At 40.5% G+C, this 23,884-nt stretch overlaps 1 protein-coding gene across 3 annotated transcripts in view; it reads right to left on the bottom strand.

The window, feature by feature from the left end:
• Positions 1 to 23,884, bottom strand: part of unc5db (unc-5 netrin receptor Db) — a 215,426-nt gene that overhangs the window by 95,842 nt on the left and 95,700 nt on the right. For all 3 annotated transcript variants that reach the window (XM_056376423.1, XM_056376421.1, XM_056376422.1), the window contains exon 2: positions 23,438 to 23,653. In XM_056376423.1, the coding sequence (XP_056232398.1) occupies positions 23,438 to 23,653 (216 nt within the window). The remainder of the gene's footprint in view (positions 1 to 23,437; positions 23,654 to 23,884) is intronic.

The raw sequence follows: 23,884 nt of genomic DNA, 5'->3' as shown, positions 1-23,884 counted from the left end.
ATTAATATAAGTATTTAAGTAAACTCCACACTATACAACAGCATCACACAAACACACACACACACACACACACACACACACAAATCCTTGTCTCACTATATCTGTAGGGACCCGTCACTGACATAATTAATTACCCGGCCCCTAACGCTGTTGGACCCCACAAGTATAGTGGACTCCCTGCTTTCGAACACCACACGTTTTAACACCTTTGTTCAACATCTGTGATGGGAAAACATCAGCTTCCCACACAGACAGAGAGAGCAGAAGTGTGTGTCCTGGTCGAGTTCAGTTATAAGCACTGAGCACTCCACAGGGCGTCTCTCCTGCCAGACTGCTGTCAGCCGAACACTCAGTCACACCAGACGGCAGGTTGGGAGAAACGTGTGCGCGCCTCATTCAAAAGTAGTTTAGCCGACTTTACTGACAGTAAGCACTGAGGCTGAGAGTGCTGGAGTGGACAACAGACATCAGCCACTCCATTAGCGTTCTCTGCCTCCATCATTGTTAGTTTTGTGGTTAGGTCATACTGAGACGTGCTTTGTAAAGCTCCTGTGTAGCTTTGTGTGCAATGAAGCAGGCAACAGAAAAGATGAGCACAGTGATTTGACTGTCAATGTGCAAGTTGCCTCGGGGTCTTCTACACTTTTAGGTGGCAGCCTTATAATACACTTCACACTGTATCATGCTTACACTGATTATTAAATATTAAAATAGAGCAATGTGAATTTTGAGCAATGCTTGTCCATCCAAGATCAAATGATGAACTAATTGCTGAAGAACTGACAGTAAACTTGGTTACTGTTCCGCTGACACCTCAGGTTGGCTAAACATCTCTAAGGAGACTTAATGAAATTTCAGAAAGTTGTTGGACTCTTAACGACATTAAATTTTAATTGGAAATGAAGATCAGGTTGACATCAAAACCCAGCATTGGCTAATTAATTTAGCAGACGTTGGGTTTTTGCTCGTCTGTATTTCTTTTGTCAAGCAAAAGCATGAGACGTTGGGAAGACGATGGATTTTGGTTATTTTTTGAATATTCTCACCGTGCCGTCGAACAGCCCTTTCCTTTGGAACTACAGTTTGTGAGCAGTTGAACTACCACATTACTACGCACAAGCACAACTGTGGCGCACACTGTATTACTCCACTGATCAGCTGTTAGAGTCAGACATCGCTAGGCTTATGTGCCGGTGCTCCTGCCGCTTCTCTAAACTGGCAGCACGCTGATCCAAATCTACTGCAGGTAATACACTGACTATAGATAAATACCTCACACAGCCCCACAACAAACAACCCAAACTGTCACTTTAACAGCGCAACTTAAAACCAAAACAAATAGCATTGTCAGCTGTCGTCAGTATTCTACATCAAACTGACATCGGCTTTGGACATTGTCCTGACGGTGAATTTTGGTTACACGACGTTACAACCTACATTCACCCAAATATCAGCGTCTAACAGCGTTGGTGGCCAGCTGCGTTTCTGCAGGGCAGTGTTTACAGAAACAATGACATGGTTCATCATTGCGGTAAATTTCCATAATTTGGAGATTCTCAATGCTATTTGTTTAATGTGCCTATATAATATTTCTGAATGAAGCAATTGATCCTGGGTCGAATTACTCTTGTGCCGCTCATTTACTGTATATTGTGTTCAGCAGGCGTGAAATACCGGTGCACCCTCTGGGCATAAATGAATTTCATGCTGGTGACTGTCATTGTCTCTCGATATTGTATTTGTGCAAGATTGCAGCATTGGATGTTGTTTGCTGAGGCTCATCATGGACCACCCAATAGATCCATCAGACTGAGACAGAAAGGAGTCAGCTGCTGAGTGAGAGTCCTAATGTCACAAGCTGGGCCTTGATGCTAAAATCAGTTAAATACAATGCACATGACTTTTGCAATGACAGAACAATTTCAAATGTACCTGCCCTCTGTTTATAACTGGTGATGTTTATGGTACCCATCATTGCATCCTATACAAGACGGTTGGTTGGTCCTCTCTATCAGAAAGATGTGACATGCATCGCTACCTATATTTATTTACAAAGCCCTTGGGAAATTACCATCTTATATTACGTCTCAGTCAGATCAGTTGCTATGCACCAGTCTGGGTCACATGATTGGCTAACACTCCATGTGCCTAAGGTTAACTCTGAATTTGGGAAGACTGCATTTGGATTCAATGCCCCAGACACATACTATAAGCTGGAGAGCACTTTAAAAATTATACTTTTATAAGTTTTCCACATTTTTCTTCCAAAACAGAATGCAATTGTTTTAACTGATGAGACTGTGTTCTGTAATCTTGGTATCTTATATGTTTAAAATTGAGTTATTTATTTATTTATTAGTTTTTTACAATTTTATTGTTTGTTATTTAAATTGTATTCTAAATTCTTTTTGGACTATCTGTTCATGAACTGTTTCTATTATGTTTTTATGTACATTCAGGTCTCTCTTGAATAAAATAAGAAAACCACTGTATATGTTTTTCCACTAGCTTCAGAAGCTTTGGCAGTGGTATGTGTAGGATCCTCCATTCATCCTCATTATCATCATTCTTGTGCCGTTTAATTATCCAAACCATCTGAGTTATGTGTGTGTGTGTGTGTGTGTGTGTGTGTGTGTGTGTGTGTGATCATGGTTGGTGAGGAGGAGAAGGTATAGTTAAAAGTTTTCTTCCATGTCTTCCAAACAGGGTGTGAAATTGCTGCTAACTTCCAGCCAACTGCAAGTAAATTATGATGGTGGCTGGTGAGTTAGTGGGTTTGACAGGTAGCAACCATCAATCAGAGCCTCTTTTCTACTCGATAAACCTTTTCCGATAGAAAAAAAGAACAAAAAAAAAAAAAACATGATTGAATGGAACAGATGTTATATTCTAGATTCATCTGCTTCTGCAGCCTGTAGAATAGTTATCTTCCCCTGTGTTTGTATCAGACAAAAATATCCCAAACTATGCAAATCATATGGTCAGTTAGAGAGGAGGACTCCCACTGTGGCAGCCATGATAAAAACGTACACTCCTTTCACGTCAGCCAGAGACACAAATTCTGTTTGTTTATGTTAAATGCGCTCTTATCTTTCTCTGATAAACACCAAATTTGTGTCATCTCCTTTTGATGCTTTTCAGGAGCGGAGCAGATCCCACTCCTGATGCATACGGCGCTCCACGGACAGGTGCTTTTATCTCCTCTGGCTGCAGTGGTCGGCGGCACAGCGTGTCTGCATGCTAATAAAGCTAATCTCACTGAAATCACAGCCACTTTATTTATCTAGCGTTTAACATCTTGTCACCGGTTACGTTATGTGTTTCTAAAGATATGCACCGGTGTATGAAATACTGCACATATTCTGTATACAGTGCAACAAGTATGACCTGAACCTGTATACTCTTTTATTGCACTCATTTGCTGACATTCTCTAAATTAAGACACATTGCAGTTTCCACATGTTGCCAGTTCCAGTTGCCAGTTCCAGTTGCCAGTTCCAGTGCAATCATCTATCAGTTAATCGAATTTCCATGCATTCACATTTAAAAGGTAGTTTATTTTAATGGAGCTGGTTGACAGTGAACTCTAAAGTGCATATTGAAAGCAGTCAAACAGCTGATTGTAATGTTTGCCAAGTGGTGGCAGCAGTACAGTTAATTACAGCGCGAGGGTTTTCCTCATCCTTGATCTGTTTTTTGTCAGCCCTGTAATTCACCAGACCTGTCTGTCTCCCGTGCATACAGGAAGTAAGAGCTGTGACGTGACATTCATCCTGTATGTTGTGTTAACTCAAACTACATGTTTGTATCAGCCAGTACCTTCAACGTGTATGCATTTATGTATAGATCAAATAAAGCACGATGTGGAGCTCGCACTGAACATAAACACAGCACCCCCAATTGGTTTTGTCCTGTGACAGTTCCAATAAAGTTTACTCAAACAAGATGGCTGCAACCTCACCAGTGCTGACAAATAGAGAGAAAGGCAGCATTACCTTGTGAAATTCTACAATGAACTAAAAAAATTATAACAAAAAACGCAGACAGCTAACCATGCAGACAATATGTTCTGTTCTGCAGCAAAGTTAAGTTTTAAATCACAGACTATCAGACTGTGATTTAAAACTTTTGACAGCAGCCATGTGGGAAATCAGACCATGGAACTGCTCGAACTTCAATGTGCCAGAAAACCATCCAATCGTCCAAGAGCCAGATTGTTGATCTTTGAGGTGATTTATCAGGCATCATGACCCCCCCCCCCCCAAACACACCTCAACAACAGATCTGGCAGAAATTTGGCCCAATTTTAAAGTTAGTCAGGGGTGAACAATTTGCATTTAACATTGGGCTTAATCCAGCTGTAGACAATCTCCTAACTTGACATGCAGTTAAAACATGTATTTTATTTTTTTTTGTCTAAAATCATAGAGCTCTGTTTCCAACGTAGTCAATAAAAAAAAATAAATAAAAAACAATAAAAAAGCAAAAACTGGAATACCAGATGAAATAGGAGCAGCTGCCATTATAATCATGTTAAACACTGATGACTTTCAGGTCTCTAGCCCTCGGACTCAGAAAAGGCACAGTCCAGTCCAGTTTACAGTGAGGAAGACCCTCATCTGATGACAGAAAATGAGGAGAAAATGCAAATATTAGCATCATTTTAAACTGGCATGTTTGCACTGCAGAGGAAATGATTTTTGCATTATTCAGTTTTTAATAATTCAAAATAAACCAGAAGATTCTCAGAATATTGAACTCTAAAGAGCAAATAACATATTACACTACCTTAATTAACAAGTCGCAAAGTTGCCATGGTTACCACACGGTGGTAACGCTAATGGGGCGGCAAACTGTTGTCACCTGACCTCCTGTCTACATTCACATGGCAGACAAGCAGGGTGGCAAACACCGCTGCTTCCCATCTGGAAACCAGAGGCAGCCAGCCATCAAACACTTTACATATTTACATATGAACTGCAGGTAAGGCAGACTAAATCCACATGATGCACTTTATGAGCTTCTCAGTAGCGGAAACAGTTTAGTCAGTAGTATCTAAACCACTTTATCTGGAGGTGAAGAAGAAAGCCAGTGCATTTAACTTGGTGAGTACATTATTATTACCAAAACTAATAAGTCAGCAGAGTATTTAAGCAATTACAGTATTGGTCAGTTGGTCTTAATCTTTACACACACACTGTAAACACACAGCCATTCACATTCACACCTTTGGGTATTTAGATTCACCTAAACTGCATGCATTCAAATTCAAACACCACACTAGGGGTGGGCAAGTCCTCAAAGTCAGCATCAGCATTTATGAGATAAATGCATCATTAATGAGCTACATCTGAACATATATTTCACTACCACTGACAGATTTGCCAAACATGAAGTATTTTCTGTTAATTAATCACATGAATGTTAAAACACAGGAATAAATACACAAGTGTTCATGTAGCCAGAGCCTAAAGTAACATGACAGTGAATGTGTGTGTGTGTATCCTATTGAAAATAGTATTAGTTCCAGTAGTATCGATACTTTCAGTGTTGATAGACCCACCCGTTCTCCAAGAGGAAAGGCTGTGCCATCTTTTTTAAAATCATCTGACTCAATATAATGGTATCACTGTTTAAGTCATACACTACTACCTGGAGGAGGGCAGTTTTTCTCCCATTCACACGCCGGTTTAGATGCAACGTCCAATCAGATTTACAAAGAAATAGAAAAGGTTTTTGTTCTGCAGTTAAGAGGTTTACTGGAGACTCTTTACCTAATACTGGAAAAACAACAGAATAGTTTTCTTAAAAAAAAAAACATCCATGTTCATGCATCATCTTAATTTTTTTTCTACTGTGCTTCAGTGGAAAATATCTTGATACTGAAAGGCCGATCTGACAAAGACTAATAATAACTGATAATCAGTCTGCTTTATCTGCTTTGCCCGTGTGCTTGCCTGCACTTGTGTGCCACCCACATGCTGTAAGAGCCACAGCAGAAATTCTTCAAGTGAAACTGAGGACACTACACTTTAGATGTGAGAACAGCATTAGCACATTAGCGTCATCCTCCATCAGGGTCTCATTACACCTGCTCCAGCTCGCCAACTAGGGCTGGTTTCCACACCAGGACTTAATGCTGACAGAAGAATCCTGCAGGTACCGCTCTGAAAAATCTCCCCGCTGCTCAGTAACCAGAACACTTAAAGGACTAAGGCTTTGTTCAAAATGAATCCCCAAATTAGCCACCATTTCAGTCTGCCCACATTCATATTGCATACCAGCAAAACGCTCACACACATACACGCAGACATACACGCACATACGCGCATGTGCATAGAGCCATTAGAGTCTATTTCACCTTCATCTTTTTGGGGGAAGGATATTTGATAGCACACCATTTTTTATTCCTCCCAGAAAAAGAGGAACTTTTATCTCTGAACTCCATTAGGCCCTGTGCCCACTTCTTAGCTCTGTAACCAGAGATGTCCCAGCCCACAGCCGTGTCTCCTTGAAATGATACCCAATTTCAAGCCTGCAAAACGTGAAATCAAGCCTGACAAACCCAAAACACACTGCTAACAACTGACATATCTTGCAATGTTATGAGATGCAAAGAACAAAAATGACACTCTCCAGCGATGAAGGGAAACAGCAGCAATTAGAACTGCAGTGGCTTGTAAACAAAGACAGAAAAGTTGTTTTGTTTTTCTCCCTTTTTTTTTTCTGAACGGGGGAGAAAATACAGATTGATACATCAAGTTGACCCATTCTACTGAAAAGTCATTACTAAATTCACTATTTTGTATATAACTGGATTCAGCGCTGGTATGCAGAGAGTGTGTGTGTGTGTGTGTGTGTGTGTGTGTGTGTGTGTGTGTATGGGGGGGTTGTGGTGGTGTGTGGTTTGTTTCCACATTCATCCCCTTTTCTGCTTCAGGTAGCATCTCTAAAATGTGTTTTACTACACCATATTGAGCACATTAATTCTAATCATTAGGACTACACTCCTTTGTGTTTTAGAGCCGAATTTGTCTAAATTACACCCAAATTAGCTTCATTTTCTCCACAAGTGCAAGTAATTTTGTTGCTATACTGTGGTGCAGCACTGCCAAATGAGCAGAGAGGACAACTGTGAACCTATGGGTATGAGCCATTGATTTCATGTACAAGCGGAGTGACAGCTGTGTCCGTATTCTTGGCAGGAATGTCAAGCATGTTCTCAGTGGGTGTTAAGACTCCACCAGGGTCTTTGCCTCGTCACTGATTCTGTTTGTGTTTTCATAGAAAGAACCTGGAGGTGCAGCCCAGGTGTGGACAGTGTCTAGTATGTGGCCTAAGAAGAAGAACGAATCACCGCTTTTTGGCTGGAGCACAACAGCAGGGCCAGACGGAAGGACGGACGGACAGACGGACAGACGGACGGACTGACTGATCGATCATAGTTCTACCATTGGTCGGCCGAATGCCACATGACTGATTTTGAGTTCCCCCTTTGGCGGTTGCTCTTTCAAAATGATTTGCTTCAAACTGTTTCTATTAGAGGACGTTTACAGCTGCAGTGTTGCCAACAACAACTGCACATTTGTCGCTAGATTTAGAGACTTTTTTTTTCAAAGACGCACTTCACAACAAATCTAGCAACTTCTTAGACAAACCATGGCTACTTAAAAGAGAGTCGCCAGTAATTCGGTCTTACCCAGAGGGCCGCTGGAAGCTAGGAAAGATACTATGCCTAAGTTTTAAAAACCTCAAGTTCTAAGTTGGAATGCCCCGATCACATTTTTCTTGCCCCCAATACCGATCATCTATGAGTGACATTGGCCGATACCAAACATTGTTTGTGTTTTGCTATAGCATCTGGTTTAGCAGTTTGTAGTGTAGTGGGACCTTCATCAGGCGGCAGCGAAACCTGATAAAAGGACCATAAATCCTCCTCAGTCAATAACAATCTTTATTCAGGAACAACATGCTTCTACTTTGTTCAACAAAGCTGTACAAAGAACTCCCAAGGAGCATTGCAGATGGTGTATGTAATATCAGTCTCACACACTTTGTAAAAGTTCCACACGGCCGACATGTTGTTTCGTTTTGGTGGCCTGTCGCGCGCCAGCACATTGAACATGGTGGAAGATGGGACTACACTACACAACAGAGTATTAACCACAGGTGATCGGTTTTAAGGTGATCAGTGACTAGAAGCATTAATACCAATCACGTAATTTTAATGAAAATCAGCCGATAATGATCGGCAGCCAATCAATCCCTAGTTCTAAGGCTATGTCAATCATCTGGAAAGTGTTGCATGAGTCATTGTTCCAATCTTAGGCTCAATAAGGTTCAGTATTATAAGAGTATGGTCTAGACCTGCTCTGAAAAGTGTCCTAAGATAACTTCTGTTATGATTTGATGCTAATAATGGTGTTACTGTCATGGATTGTCATGGTGAGGGAGCTGAGCCTGAAAGTCAATAAGAGGAGAAGCAGCCAAAATTCCTTTGCAGGGGTTCTGGGTTCACCCTCAGAGACAGGATGAGGAGATCAGAAATGTGGAAGGAACTCAAGACTAGAACCACTGCTCTGTAAAATTGAAAGGAGACAGTTAATGCAGTCTGGGTAAATGTCTCCAGGAAGCCTCCCTATGGAGGTATTACAGATATGTTCAGCTGAGAGGAAGCCCAAGGAAAGACCAAGATCATACTGGAAGGATTACACATCCAACACGACATGGGAACGCATCAGGATCCTGCAAGAAGAGCTGGACAAAGTAGCTAGGGAGAAGGATGTATGAACAACCTTGTTTTCTATTGCAACCCAGACCTGGATAACAAAGAGAGAATGGATGGATGGATGGATGAACGGATAGAATAAAGTGAACCTCTGGCGTACCTTAATGGTTGAGCATCGTCAACCATCAAATAAGGAAACAAAAACAAAAAAAAACAGTGAACATTCCAGTCCTGAACTTTGAGAATACACTCATTCTGCATTCTCACTTTCACGAGCAAATGTCGCCGAGCACCTCCCCAAGGGTCAAAATTGGATATAAAAACACTAGTGCATGCATCGATACTCCTGTGACAGGCTCAGGTATTAAAGCAGAAACTGCTGACTCATCAGCAGCTACAAGGAACTCCTTTCTCTCTCATAAAAAAAAAAAAAAAAAAAAAAAATCAAACCTTTACAGCCTAGGCCTCAGCTCTGGCAGCAAACATGCGGTAAGCCTAAATAAAATCATCTCTAGGAAAAAGAGAAGTTATAACCCCTCCTTTCGCCCCCAGGAGTCTATAGTGGTAGTAGTAGGGTGTGTGTGTATACTGTATGTGTGTGTGTAAGTGTATTGTCCGGGCCACATTCGGTTAACAACCCCATTAACTGGCTCACAAAGCAACCCCGGGGCAACGATAACATCAATCCCGGCTTTAGAGGCCATTACATTTCAGCCCGAGATATACGCACCGTGCTGGAAAAGCGAGGTGAGGCAGTAGCTAGAAGGGTGGTAAGGTGTCACCGCCCGTTTGTCAAGCCCAACCCTCTGTCCACCCGGCAACCCCATCCTGCCCAAACACACACACACACACTGACAAAGCTCAAATAAGCCCCTTGGACTCTTTGGCAGGTGAGGGCTGTTTATCTGTTTTTAGTTAGGCCACACACACACACTCACACCAACCAATACACTAAATCCACATTTCTACTGTCTGATATGCAAAGACACACTGTCAACACAATATTAACATAGATACATGCACCAACACATACCCACTCATACAAACAAACACACACCCCAGCATACACACACACACACACACTCACTCAGCCTCATATCAAGCCATACACAAGCATACATACAATATGCACAAACTTCCACACACTTTCTCATTATGTATACATACAATACCAATACAGTGCAAATAACAAATTCTACACACAACCAGATGGATGAAAGACACACATAATGAACATTAACTCTCATACAAACACATACAATATGCACACACAGATACTTACCATCCACGCCCCTATACACACACCAACACATCAACCACTCGCGCACAAACACACACGCGACACAGCTTCGGCAGTGTATAAAAGGCGAAGGCTTCGTCCACTCGCTGCTCACCGATGATAACATTCACACTCTACAGATGCTGGAAAGAAAGGTCAATGATTTTTTTTTTCCCCCTCCTTTCTCTTTCCTTCTGCTTCATGGGTAACTATTGAACACTGGGGTTCTATACGGAAACATATTTGTGTGCAACTCCAAGTGCTTAATAGTCAGATTCCTCGGAGGGAGGCTTAACTGCCTCAATTAAAATCACATAAAGGAGAATGCGCAAGTCCTAACAGCATAAACATGTCTCCTCTTTACAACAAACAAGGATAAAGAGTTTCCCCCTGATAGAGCCAGGTGGATGCTGATTTCCTCTCACACTCCCAGGTTGGAGGCAGTAATCACGATTAGGGAAGTGCCAAGAGAGCTGGCACTGATGAGTGACGGCCCCCCCCCCCACCATCCTGGACATATGGGTGGGAGGGAACCGTTTTACACCCAGCACCCACGGGATCAGTCAGCTCTCCCAGCGGCCACCCTGCTGAGCATCTCCCAGATATGGTGCGACAGGAAGGTTTTCATGGCAACTGTGTGAGGAAATGCTGAGGGTTTCCTCACAATAGGAAATAGGACAGAGTTTACTTCAGGGGATGGAGTTGGGAAAAAAAATACACCTACACTAAATTTACTTATCTCCTAAGGCAAACAAGAATCTTAACCATGTGAAATTCTTGGTTTGTGTTACAGTGAGCAGAATCAAACAAAAGTTTCAACAGTGGATTTATTTTTACTGTGCTGCATGTTGATCAGAAACTGGAGGTCCAAATTTGAGCTTTTTATCATTGTATGGATTCTAATTATTTGGATTTTTTAAATATAACTTGAATTAGTTGTTTTCGTGTACAAATTAATCGATATTTTTAAAGAAGAAATTATCAAATGTGTAATGCGAAGTGTCACTCATATTAATGAAACCACAGAATTATCACAACTCTACGGTTCCTGTCAGTTCAACCGAGAATTTTACATCTTTCAGTTCATTGTTTTGTCTTTTAACTTTACTATCAATCAGTAATGCAGCTGTGCAGCTTTAAAGTTTGTTCAGATGGACTGTGAAGCAAATTTCAGAGGTGGCACGACTGCACATACATTTAACAGAAAGATGCAAATAGACACCAGTAGAGACAGAGTCACTGTAGGCAGCGGAAATTCAAGCTTCTGTTCAAGCTGAAACTGACAGCCAGTCAGTGGTTGGTGCATACACTGCTAGTAAGCTACTAACTAACTAACTTCTGCACAGTCGTTATTTATGGTGAATTAACATTTACTGCGGCGGCAATGGACGTTGGTTGTCATGGTTACCGTCCTAAACACGCAGACTGTACCAAGAGCGGCATACCTTCCTTTGTTGCCACGCTTACTATATAATAACGATTATGGCTTCGTTAGCTTCGTTAGGCACAAAAACTACTTGGTTAGATTGTGATTTGGGTTAAAGTAAGTACTTGCTCAACATTAGACGATCTTTGTTGTCATGGTAACAATAATTACAACATGTTTTACGACGACGAATGGTCATGGATAATAGAAACAACATAAATTGCTGTTTTCACATGGGAATGGAACATCGCTCTCCTGTGTCATATTGATCCATCAACCACAACCTCCTCCTGACGCGGACTTTTTCTCTCTTTATACTACATCACCGCACTTTTCCCTTTGCTCCTGTCATAATTACTACGACCACTAGATGTCGCCTAGCAACAAAACATAACCATGGATCATAATAACTTGCACAAACGACCTGGGCTTATTTTTTTCCAGAGGACAGTCACATTTTGGCAAATGATTGCCATTGCACTGACTGCTGTACCATAATTCCTTGATGAATTTAATTTGTCCAACAGAAAATGAAAAAGTGCAGAGTTCTCCTTGAAGTGTACCACCATTAAGTGCTTCATGTTTAATCTTAATGCTTCATTTCTGTGCACGCTCAATCAGCGTGAGCAGGTTTTTGACAGCAGATACCAGTAACTGTAGACTAAATCTGACAAATTCTGTATGCTCTCCTGCAGGTTTTCATTCTTGTGATCATCATAGGACACTTGAACTCCCCACTGAATGGCAGACTAATGAAATTCTCTGGCTACAGCTCCTTATGGTAGGTGAGCCAGATTCCATTACAGGCTTTACAGACTGACACCCCAAACACTGTTGAGTCAAATCCTAATCCTATATTGGTCTAAGCCTTAGTAATATTCTTTTCATATACCTCCCTTCATATTTCTCCTGCTCTCATGTCTCAGATATATATCAGCAGCATCAGAGTTATTAGTGGAGTAGAAGGCATGAGAAATAGCTGGAAAAATAACCAGCTGTACCAACTTATCCAGGCTCTAATAAATGGATTCACCTGACTAATAATCTGTCCAAACAGCCCTCTGATGAAGTGACTGGTATCATACGCATCATAAATACTCTGAATATGATTTTTTATGGAAGCAGCTGTCACTGTTTTTATTCAGCCATGAAGGAAAATGATTCATAAACTGCTGAAAAAGTCAGAAACTTCCCAAATGTCAAAAAACATCAAGCAGGAAATCTTTCTGAGAACTGGTCGGGTTCTGCTGTTCTTCACTTTAGCTCATTTTACCTTGTTTTATGCTGCCTGAAAACGTAAAAGAAGAAACATGAATCAAATAATGGTTTAATCTCGCACCAGCCACTGGCCAATATATATAGTGGAGACTTGCATCTGAGAAATAGCCATGACCAGATTAACGTGCTCGGGGCCCCCGGGGGATGAGTTTGTGGTAGAGCCCCTATACCTACCTATAACCTGCTTTAGTGAGTGACTGACTCTTCCTCTACTGCCACCATGAGGTTGATTATTATGAAATTTTGTGTAGACATTCACGCTCCTGATAAACTGGTCTCTTCACTTTTCATCTAACACCATCACAGGATACACTGTTAGTTTCTCCCATAATTTGATTTATGACCAAATAGCTGTAACATCAACGACAGGTGTACTTTGTGTTTGGTGATGATTAAATGTTAGTAAGCAAACACACTTTGCATTTCGCTTCAAGCAGCACTCTGCACTGTGAGTAGACTCACACATACTGCTTTAATAATCAGATTGAATCAAAAATGTTACATCATGTGGCCGATACTTAACTTTTCAAACTCAAAATATCAATGTTATTGTCAGCCTCACAATTCAGTCAGGTTATAGCTGATATGAGGTGAATGTAAGGCTTTCATAATCCAGCCTCATCTGTGACCATGTGGTGGACATACACTCAGGTACACCTAGCTAAAGTGAATTGCAGTATAATACAACACTACTGAAAGTCTTTCCTATATTAAATCCTACCTTCATGAAGGTTGTGATGTTCAGTGCTTGAAACTGTTGTAGAGAGGTGTTGCTTTAACATATAGTTATAAAAACACCAGTCAGTATAAATCAACCGCATCACAAACTTCAGCCTCAAATGATCATAAAGTTGATCAATGCCTCTCTAAAACAGTTTCAACTCTAAAACCGAAGAGTAAAACCTTCATGAAGGTAGGATTTATTGCAGACTCTTGTACGAGACCGCATAAGGTTTCACTTGGTGTTCCTAATAAACTGGAAGAGTGTATTTTGCAGAGATCTTATAATATTCAGTGGCATGCTCAAAGTGCGGTACAGAGCACTGAAACTGAGCCAGCAGCTCCCAGCCTTTGTCATTATTTATTGGATAATGCATTTCCATCACGATTTATGTAAGGTCTTCACAGACATAAAACTTTTAACTTCAAGCCTGCATAAAACCTTTTGTGGAAATTTGATCTAATTACATCATTGCCGGTCAGCTTCTATAATTCAATGCATCTTACTTAGTATGAAAATAGGTGGATGAAACCTTTTTAATAACAAGGCATTTACTGGAGAATTCATCAGGATATTTTCATAATTGCACTGAGCTGCATAGAGTATTGCTGTGCAATGAAGCCCCAGAGAATAGAGGAAATTATCTTGATTATCATTTCTATCCTCTGCATATCTCATCTACGTTATCTCCCTGCATTGTTAAGCTGATGTGAAATATGTAACTGACCTGGTGAGAACTTTATCACTGGGAAAGAGTCCAACTAAACCATTTTTCTGTGCTTCACTCAACTCTGGTGTCTACAGTAAAGTGTCAGTTTAATATACCAAGATTGGTGAGAACAAATCAGCCCTGTCCTAGAGGAAAAACTCACCCTCCCATCCTCTTACACTGTTGTATATCATCAGTCTGTGATACTGTTGAGTGCATTCCAGAGGTAGTTTGTGATAAAGTGTCTTTGGCGTCCCCATTTCCCCTCAGCCTGCCTCATCTATGTCTACTTCACTTCTGCATTTCCCAGAATGCCTTTCAAGAATGGGGTGTGAGCTTGTTGCCTTCAGTCTCCGAAGGGTTTGTGAGCAAATAAATTGTAGTTGTATATTGTTGTTCATGAGTCGACCGCTCTGTAAACACCGGGGTGTGTCTGCAGCCTGGCCCTTGCTCAAAATGCCAATTGCCTTGTGGCTGCATTGCATTCTGGTCTAGTGCGGCTACTGTGGGTGGAGGGGAAAGGTATCTCTTTTTCTTCTGTGATGGATTTTTCCCTGTATGATTGTTGAATGTCGGTCCAGAGACACGAGGCGCTCAGAGATTCACATTAAACCTGAAGGTTACAATCGCACAAGCAACATGCACAAGTTGGGTATGTCCTTTAATTTCTTATAACACTCAGGCTTCAAAGTGACATTCAGATGAACTTGCTAAAAATTTAATCTGAAAACAGCTGCTTACAGTGTTTTTTTATAGATGGAACTGGAAAAATCTATAAAAAAAAATGCAATCAATATCTATGCGCACGCTATGCAGGACTGCCTGTCCTCAGGTGTTGTGCGGCACACAGAGCAGATACACACAGTCCTCCCTTCGTGTCTGCTGCTGGCAAACTCAAGGGCATTGTCAGCTTTATCAGCGCCTAGTGATTCATCAGGATAGTTGGTAAATAAGAGATGCTATCAGGTGCTCCTGCTTGCATTGAGGGCCCATGTCCTAATCGATAACATTACAATTCTTCACTGATCTCCTCCTCTGATTAGCCAGACTAATCCAATACTCAATGTTGCTGTCTATTACAGAGCCAGGACAAAGCCGTCCCGTTAAGTCCGCCCTTATCTGTGGTTTTGCGTTCACCACTGATACAAGGCGGGCCTATGCCACGGCTATGGCGAGGACATCCTCAGGCTCCTCTAATTGCTAATCCACACGGGCCAGTGGATAGCAAGGAGATTTCACTTGGCCTGGCAGTGCCACGGGCAGTTAAGTGCGGCGATTGTAGTGAGAGGTAACCATTCGGTGAACCGAGACAGAGCAAGTTGAGGTAAAATGGCTTGTAATTTTTTCCACCCCCCTTATGAAACGGGAACGGGAGATAGTGGAGTGGCACGGATAATGAAACAGATTAAGGAAAGAAGGGGCAGGTGGGCTGTCAGTCAGTAAAGAACGGCGATGGCAGCAGGCACTTACTGATGTGGGAACGCTGATGAACAAGCCGAGCCTAATTTAAGGTAATGAATATGAAATATGCATCAAATTTCCCTTTCAAAATGATCCGCAATGAGCATAACCGATGAAGGAGGAAATGAATCTGCTTGAACTAGTCAATGTTTAGCTTTTACATACTGGTTATACTATGGAGGTGGTTCTCAAATTGTCATGCTACACACATTAGTCCATAGAGCTTTGAATTATACGGTCTACACTCCAGGTGGGGGAGATAACTGCTAGGTAGCACCAACTTTCACTGGGATAGACTGTTTAAAGAAAAAACTTTTAACATCGGAATAATTTAATAGATGCTATAGTCACATAAAAATACACGGGGGCTTTAAATTATTCATGTTTCTCATAGTTACATAAAGGTCGCCTGAAGCCACCTCAAGGACTTCCACCTCAACTGACCTTAAATTCCACATGATAGAGCCCTTCTAACAAGTAATATTAGTATTACTATTAATATTTTTAAGTGCAATTTAATTGAGATAATTCCAGTTAATTAAACTTGAATAAGATTAAAGCCCATGGTGGTATCAAAAATGATACTCTGGGTGAATGGAGGGGTGGGGAGGGTGGAGGGGTTGTCATCTCTGTTGATATTAATTGCTCAGATGTTTGTGGTTTGTTTGTTCATGCCTTTTCTTTATCTATTGTTTTTCAGAAGCAACATTACTACTGATGCCAGAGCCTTATGCTGTGCTGCCCTCCATTTCCATCATCACTTGCCTCCAATTCCATCAGAGTTAGATTTGTGGTTCAGTCGTTTCAAGACAAGAGTTAGTTTGTATAGTGTATTGTCCAAAAATAATGGAGTGATGTCTTTTCAACTGATGCATCAACATCAATTCATCGACTTATAGGGGACAGCCCTAATATATTCAGTGCAAACAATCTACACATAATGGCTTCAAATAATTCCTCTGAAGCCTCCCCAAGGACCTCCGGGGACCCTAAATCCCACTTTATGGGGCCCAGCTAGCAAGTAATAATTATTAGTGAATTACACTTGAAACTAGTGTTGAAATGGTGATGTCACAGTGTACATCTGTAAATCACTGAAGCACAGTGAAAAGGTACACCACTGGAGGGGAGCAAAAACAACATTTCTTGGGGGGGTGTGTTAAGTTTCTCTTCAAAGTATTTCACTGAAGATCTCTGGGGACACTTAATCCCAACACTGTCATAACCAGCTATATCATTTAGTTTATATTTATCCATTGCATCAGTAAACAGCTGTTCAATAGGAAAGAAGATAATGATGGTAATGAAAGACTGAGGTATTGTCATGGTAAATATCACTTTATCTAAACATTTATGCTGTGTTTAAAAGGAGCCATTAGTAAGTTTTACTAATACTGCATAGCCAGCGTTACCATTAGCACCTGTTTACTTACCGATCTAGAAGAAACATTTCAAGTTTAGCTTAAAACTTCATTCCATCACTCCCTAAAAGCTGTGTCCAGCAGGGGAAAGCAACTCTAATGTTGACTCTTGCTTTGCTTCCATTTCTATCACTTCCTCTCCTCTATTGAAGTTAACATGCTAACCAGCTAGCCTCGGTCTGGATGGACTGGCTCATCACTTTTTGATACCAAGGACATTTTCCACTTTCCATAGAAAACTTACAACTAGGCCTTTCAAGCATATCTTTATTTTCAATAAAGGCTCTACAGTGATCATTCTGGAGCACTCAGTGTTGTCTCTCTGCCATGGTTTAGTGTTTTGTACAATTCTGTATTGGCTTTATTTACATGCACGATGATAATCCAATAATAATGATATTAAAGCTCCTTCATCCAACAATAGGCCTTTTTTCACAGCACACATTTAGTCATCATAGCAGGAAAGGTAGAGGTGTGACTAATAACATTAACAACGGCTCAGTCTCATCCAGTGTTAAGGTAAGCCATGACAGGGAGGTCAGCATGCACAGTATGAAGGCCTCTGGGCTGATAAACCTAAATTGAATGTAGTCATTAGTAATATTGTTAGACATGTGCTTTTCTTGCCAAGACATGTTAAATTGTCTACAGTGACAGAGCATTAGAGCACTTTTACAGGCTGGTGTGCTTTTCCCCTTATGTTCCAAAAAATGACTAAAATCACAGTTTAATTACAGTGTTAGCACAAACGGTAGCCAAAAGGGAAGCACTATAGCATCTTGAGTGAAAGATCAGGTTTGAGGTTGATAATGTCTTAGTGGACTTGTTATTATTGGATATATTCAGATTATTTAGTGCATGTGCTTTTACTGTTTTGCTATTGCCACCGTTAACTAGTGGTCACACCAGACCAAATAAGGTGTAGCAGCAAACTTCCTGAATATAATGAACAGAGCAACAGTTTGTTTTACTGCCTGTGATTTCATTTTCTTTTCATCCGAAAAAGTAAAATTTGTTATTTGTCATTTGTAAAGTTCCATCATTGTGCTTCAAGTCTGGACCAGGAAATTTCAAATTTTACTTTGGAAGTTTGTTAACACAGTAGCCACATGTTGTAGCCTCAAGGCAGAGCAGGCTTTCTGGCTTTTGAGTTTCTCACTCTTATCTGTCAAATCCACTGATCAGCTTCCCTCCTGCTGGATGCTGGATGTCGAAGTGGCATGTGAAGTGAGCTGGCGAATACCACCAAGTGAACTTTCCTTTGTACTTTTCCTCTGCACACAAAACAGCAAACAATTGAAGTTCCAAATTTCATTTTGCCATTATCAAGCTCACAACAATTTCACAGCACAGCAATCACACTATAATGAACTTCCAGAAGCAATTAAAGCCTCTTTCCTGTGGAGGGACCTTCATGAATACAAGAAAGACGGCTTTCTCATAGGCTCTAATCACAGAGTATTCCAGCCGAGGTGTCACATTGGCTTTGTTGTTTGCCAGAAATCCCTTCAGGAGGCCTCAGTCAGGTCCTCTAATCAACATGTTTCCACCTGACAAAAACTAATGGGACTTAATTGGTATGGCACACCACTGCTTCCCTCACACTTCAAATCATAACCTAGACCTGAAACACACATCAGCATCAGCCCAACATGTATTACCCGTAGACTTTGTTGAAACAGTATTCACACATTATTTTCAGGTTTCCAGCTGGCCTAGCCTGAGGGTCCGCATATCTCCTCGGTAATTAGCCATGTCATGGTCCAAACATAGAATTACTTAATGCCTCCTACGTTTCATTTCTGAACATGACAACAAAAAAAAAAAAAAACAGTGTAACTGGAGTGTAAACCCAATAAATAAAAAGAAGAAAGTGCAATTTAGGCAAACTATCATTAATATCACTGCAACAGAATATAGACCAGGAAGAGATGTATTGAGACTTCTAAAAAGCCTTTCATTTTTACAGCACAAGAGGCAAAACAAGCCAATGAAGCAGGTGCTCTGGTGAGACAGATACAGAGAGGAAGACAGATAAAGAGAGGAGAAGATATGCTCAAGCCATGCTGGTTTGTTACCATTGGTCTCTATTAATAAAGAAAAAGACATTTTGCATCGGTGCTCCACTGATTTAGAACTGCACTTCCATAATGTTGGGGGACTCACAAAAGACACATTAAAGAAAGAATGGTTCAAAATTAAGAACCAGAGTATGCGATATCCTGAATTTTGTTGTCTACTATGTGTTAAGCACCAAAAAACCCGGATCCTACATTTCCCATAATGCAATGAGGCTAGCGTCTCATTAAGAACGCCCTGTCTGGTTGAAACTTACATTTTTCAAAAGGCATATCCCTAGTTTGCAACTTTGTCTTTCTGTTATGAATCTGTAGTTTCAAGTGCTAGACAACCCCGATGACATGATCTTAGTAATTCTTTCAAACACTGTTAGGCTTCCTCCAGAGCTAGAGAAAAACAAATGAATGTTATACTGCTGGGTTTCTCTCCACCTCTAAGATGGCACTTCAAAGTTAAAACACTCTGCCAGAAATGTGCTTTTGTTTGACCACGGTAACGTTTGAAAGAAATCAGTGCTGACAGTTGATGGAAACCGAAAACAGATATCGATCTCCTGTGTTTAACTCACACATCCACCTAAACATGTTCCCTACAAATTCAGGCCACCCGCCACTTTGGCCCTGATAGAAAACTGTCACGGTTTACAACAGGTGGTCTGTGTCAAACTCACATATTTCAATATAAAACTAATTCCCAAAGTCATGATTATAGCTTAAACTTAGGGGGGAAAAAGAGATTTTTAACACTCAAAATCTAACAGAGTAACCCCACAACTTTCACATTCAACCCTGTCTCCTACAGCAATTTACAACATCAAATATGTTAAGTAGGAAATGTGTTCTATGGCTGGATCATGTTCAGAGGCAGCATATTTTGAATGAATGAAGCGCTACATTTATCATCAGAAAGAGAATTGCCAGCAGGCAGTTGTGGTGGATGTTCAGGTTAGGGAAAGATCGTGGTTCTGTTGAAGTGTAAATAAACACATTGTGTGCAAAGTCACTGTGAATGTTTTCAGTATCAAACCACAATCTTTCCCTAACCTTAACCAAGTGCTGTGAAAGTCTAAACATAACCATAAATAATTATATTGTCACTACAAAATGGATATTGAACTGCAGAAAACAAATGCGTTGTGTGTGAACATTTTACTCTCAAGTATCAACATTTCTGCTACTTGCCAAACATGTTAATTAATTATGTATCCTAATTATGTGAACAGAAAAGACAATCCAGTCAATTATGTTTCGTACAAAATGTTGCAGGTAAGTTGTATAGAAACATAATTTACAGGGAGACAGGGTTGTCATACTTATAATAAAAAATGCTGAACTCTGATTAGTGCATAAAAAATGTGTGAAGTCATCTTTATCCCATAGAGCCTTTCCCTCTTCAACAGTGAAGAGACCAACACTCAAAACAGCAAAGACAGAAATGTCTCGTGAAATACCCCAAACTTTCCGAACCCTAACGTTAAAGATCCTTACAGTATAAAGGTAGATGTCCATGTGTTCTTTGATTATAAAGCAGGTCTAGGTTCTATATTAATACTGTGAAAATATCAAAGCGCTCAGTCCATAGAGAAATGCACACAGCCTGTATTCAGAAACTGAGCCTTAAAACGAGTCGTCAGGACTTCTGGAACTTCTTGATGTCACAGCTATACAGTCACTGCCCTCACTTATGCCCCTTGCACGGCCCATCTGGATCCACCATCTAACCTTGCTGGATTTGGCTCAGAGCCTCTCTTCTGATTGGCTCACCAACCTGCTGTTGCTAGAGCTCCAGAGAGAAGCCTGAGAGAGGAGATGTAAAACTAAACTGAGATGGTTTTTGGTTCTTAAAACCACAAATATTTCACTTATGGATCAACACTTCAAATAAAACACCAGAAAAGGGTAAAATGTGGGACCGTTAAGAAGCCTGGTCTTCATCGTAAATGGAAAATGTGTTTTTAGTGCTTTTTTTTTTTTTTAAATCCATGGTTCCTAACTGGTAGTTCATTGTCCAAAAGTAAATCAAGACTGCGCTGCTAAGAGAAACACCAGCTTCAGTCATTTCTGTTCAAATGTATTAAAAGGTTTTCAGTGTTGCCTCCCCTGAATTTAATGAAACTCTCCACTCACACTAATGAAATTCTGCCAGAGTAAGCCTTTTAAGTCATGTTGACCTATAACATCTATTCACTGGTAAAGAAACTAAAAAAGCAGCTACCCTTAAAAAAAATGACTGAATAATCAAATGTGCAATAAACATGCAGCTTTACTGTTAACTTCTCAACTGCAGTCAGGGTGACGGAGTAACACTATTTCAAAGTATATGATCATAACAGAGAAATGGCAGTTCTCACCTTGTCAGTGAAACTCTATGTTAAAAGAGAAAACTGTTTCTCACTACAGAAGGAATAGAAAAATGTTTCCTCTGAAATGAGATACACTGAAGACCGATCTGCAACTAACCACTATTTAAATTCATCAGTTATTAAGAAAGTGACAAGTTTAATAAAAAAAAGGTCCTTCACAAGTTCTGAAGCCTGTGTAAATATCATAAATAGGGCTAAGTGCCAAAACCCCAAGGTTTTTCTATTTTCAGTTTTCAAAAGAGGACAGATTCCAAACAGAAAAAGACTGGCTGCTGCATGTGTAGTGATATATTGTATATATCTATCATACTATCTGATACATGCACATGGCTATACTTTATGCATCATAAACCTGGAACACTGATCACAGTTGGTTGCTTTAGTGGATGAGCAGGATGCAGAAAGGCAAAAGTCAGAATCATTGGTGTCAATCAAGAATGAATCTATTCCAACACTATTCATAAAGTGAATATTTGCCTCATTATGACTCAGGGAGTGTTTTGAAGTCTCCTGGATTCTTCCACTGACAGTTTGCTGTGAAAACATCCAGAGACTGTGTGTGATCACCCAGAGAGACGGATTCCAAATTAACCAGAAACTTCAGCTTCAGCTTCCCATGGACCAATCTACACTCTAACTGTTTTGTTTTCAGAATGTTAACTTTGACTGTTGTGCATTTAGTAAAGATTATTTAATCTAAAAAATCTTCAGTGGCTTTAAGAGAGTTTGCAGCAATAAATCGGGAATAAAGAAATGTTTGTTTTGTTTTTAAGGCAACTTAAAAGGCAGTTTTTACACATCAGTAGCGCACTGAAGGACACATTACGAAGGAAATGCATTCAGCGGGTTTGTTAAACATCAAGGATAAACAGCGTGTTTTTGTGAGTCACACTGAATATAAACAGTTTGTTTATATGAAGATTCCAAATTTGTTTTCTTGACGAAGAAATGAATGTATCGCATTCTACGAAAAGAACTGTCCTCAGTAGATTCCATTTTCCAAACGACATGCTTATGTCACATGTAACGCAAAAGGTTATTCCAGCCGCGTTTCTTTATCATTTTAATTCACGACTGAATAAGTGACGATTACAGTGAAACATTGGAGAAAAACGGTTTTTAACACTACTCTAGCAAGACAACAAAACAACCCCACAACTGTCATATTAACCCTGTCTCCTACAGGTTACGTTGCCCTATGAGTGAGAGAGAAAGAGGAGTGGACCAAAAAAAGCGAGGGTGTCCCGCTTTGCTCGCCTCTCTCTCTCTCTCTCTCTCTCTCTATAACCTGAGTGATGACAGTAAGATAAAATAAAACAAAACTGTCATTGACTCCAAAATTTCTTTTTACAAACATTAAAAAGCAGCAGGATAAGAAACAAAACTAAATGACATGTTCCGTCTGTCGATCTCCTCCTCTCTTAAACCACAGCACAGCACCTACACACAACAAGCAGTGCTTCATTACAATCGGCTGCACTGAGTGTGTGTGTGTGTGTGTGTGTGTGTGTGTGTGTGTGTGTGTGTGTGTGTGTGCACGTGTGTTGCAAGCATGGTTATATGCCGTTATGTACGTGAAACTTTGGCGGAGCAAATTAAAATTAAATTTTAATTTACTACTACAAATAATAAGTTAATGGGAAAACAATTCCAATATCATCTTGACATTTGCAAAGGCATGAGCAATGAGCTTCTGATGATCGTCGATCACTGATATAATCATCCCTAGGCACAACCCTAATTCAGAGGCAACATACAGTATTTTTGAACTGAATCAATGAAGCGCTGCATTTAGTATCAACAGGAGAATTGTCAGCAGGCTGTTGTGGTAGACGTCCAGGTTAAGGAAAGATCATGGTTTTGGCGAAGTGTAAATAAACACTGAAGTCACTGACTGTTTGACAAGGCCACAATCTTTCCCTAATCTTAACCAACTGCTGTGGAATATAACAGGTCACAAAACTTCGTCTTACCAGTGTTGAGGTCCTTATACTCCTGGGAGAAGTGCTCGTTCTGGTGCACCCACTCCCCGTTGCATTTGAAGAAGATCTGTAAGGCCGGCGCGGCTCGGCAGCGCAGCTTGATGGGGTTACTCTTGACGATGTAGGCATCCTCCGGCTCCTGGATGAAGTGCGGTAGGGTGCCCTGCACTGAGGGTAGGGCATCAGGCTGAGCATCACCGGTGGCACCTGCAAACCGAGACCTCAGTTACTTCATCTTCCCAATACTGTCTGTCTTAGAACAATACTGAAGTGAACAATCGGTAGTCAGACAGATACAAAGGGAAGCAAAGTCCTTTTCAGTTGGTTACACAACTGAGTGAAAAACACTTTCAGATTCATTTTGTTTTACTAACAACAGTGTAACAGCAACTGTTTGCAAATTTAAAATGATTGCTCGGCGGACAGTTTTTTGAATTC

The sequence above is a fragment of the Seriola aureovittata genome, chromosome 5, assembly GCF_021018895.1.
Source record: "Seriola aureovittata isolate HTS-2021-v1 ecotype China chromosome 5, ASM2101889v1, whole genome shotgun sequence".
NCBI classification, from domain to species: Eukaryota; Metazoa; Chordata; class Actinopteri; order Carangiformes; family Carangidae; genus Seriola; species Seriola aureovittata.
Note: the sequence above shows the minus strand (reverse complement) of the source record. Positions and strands in the feature narration are given on the sequence as shown.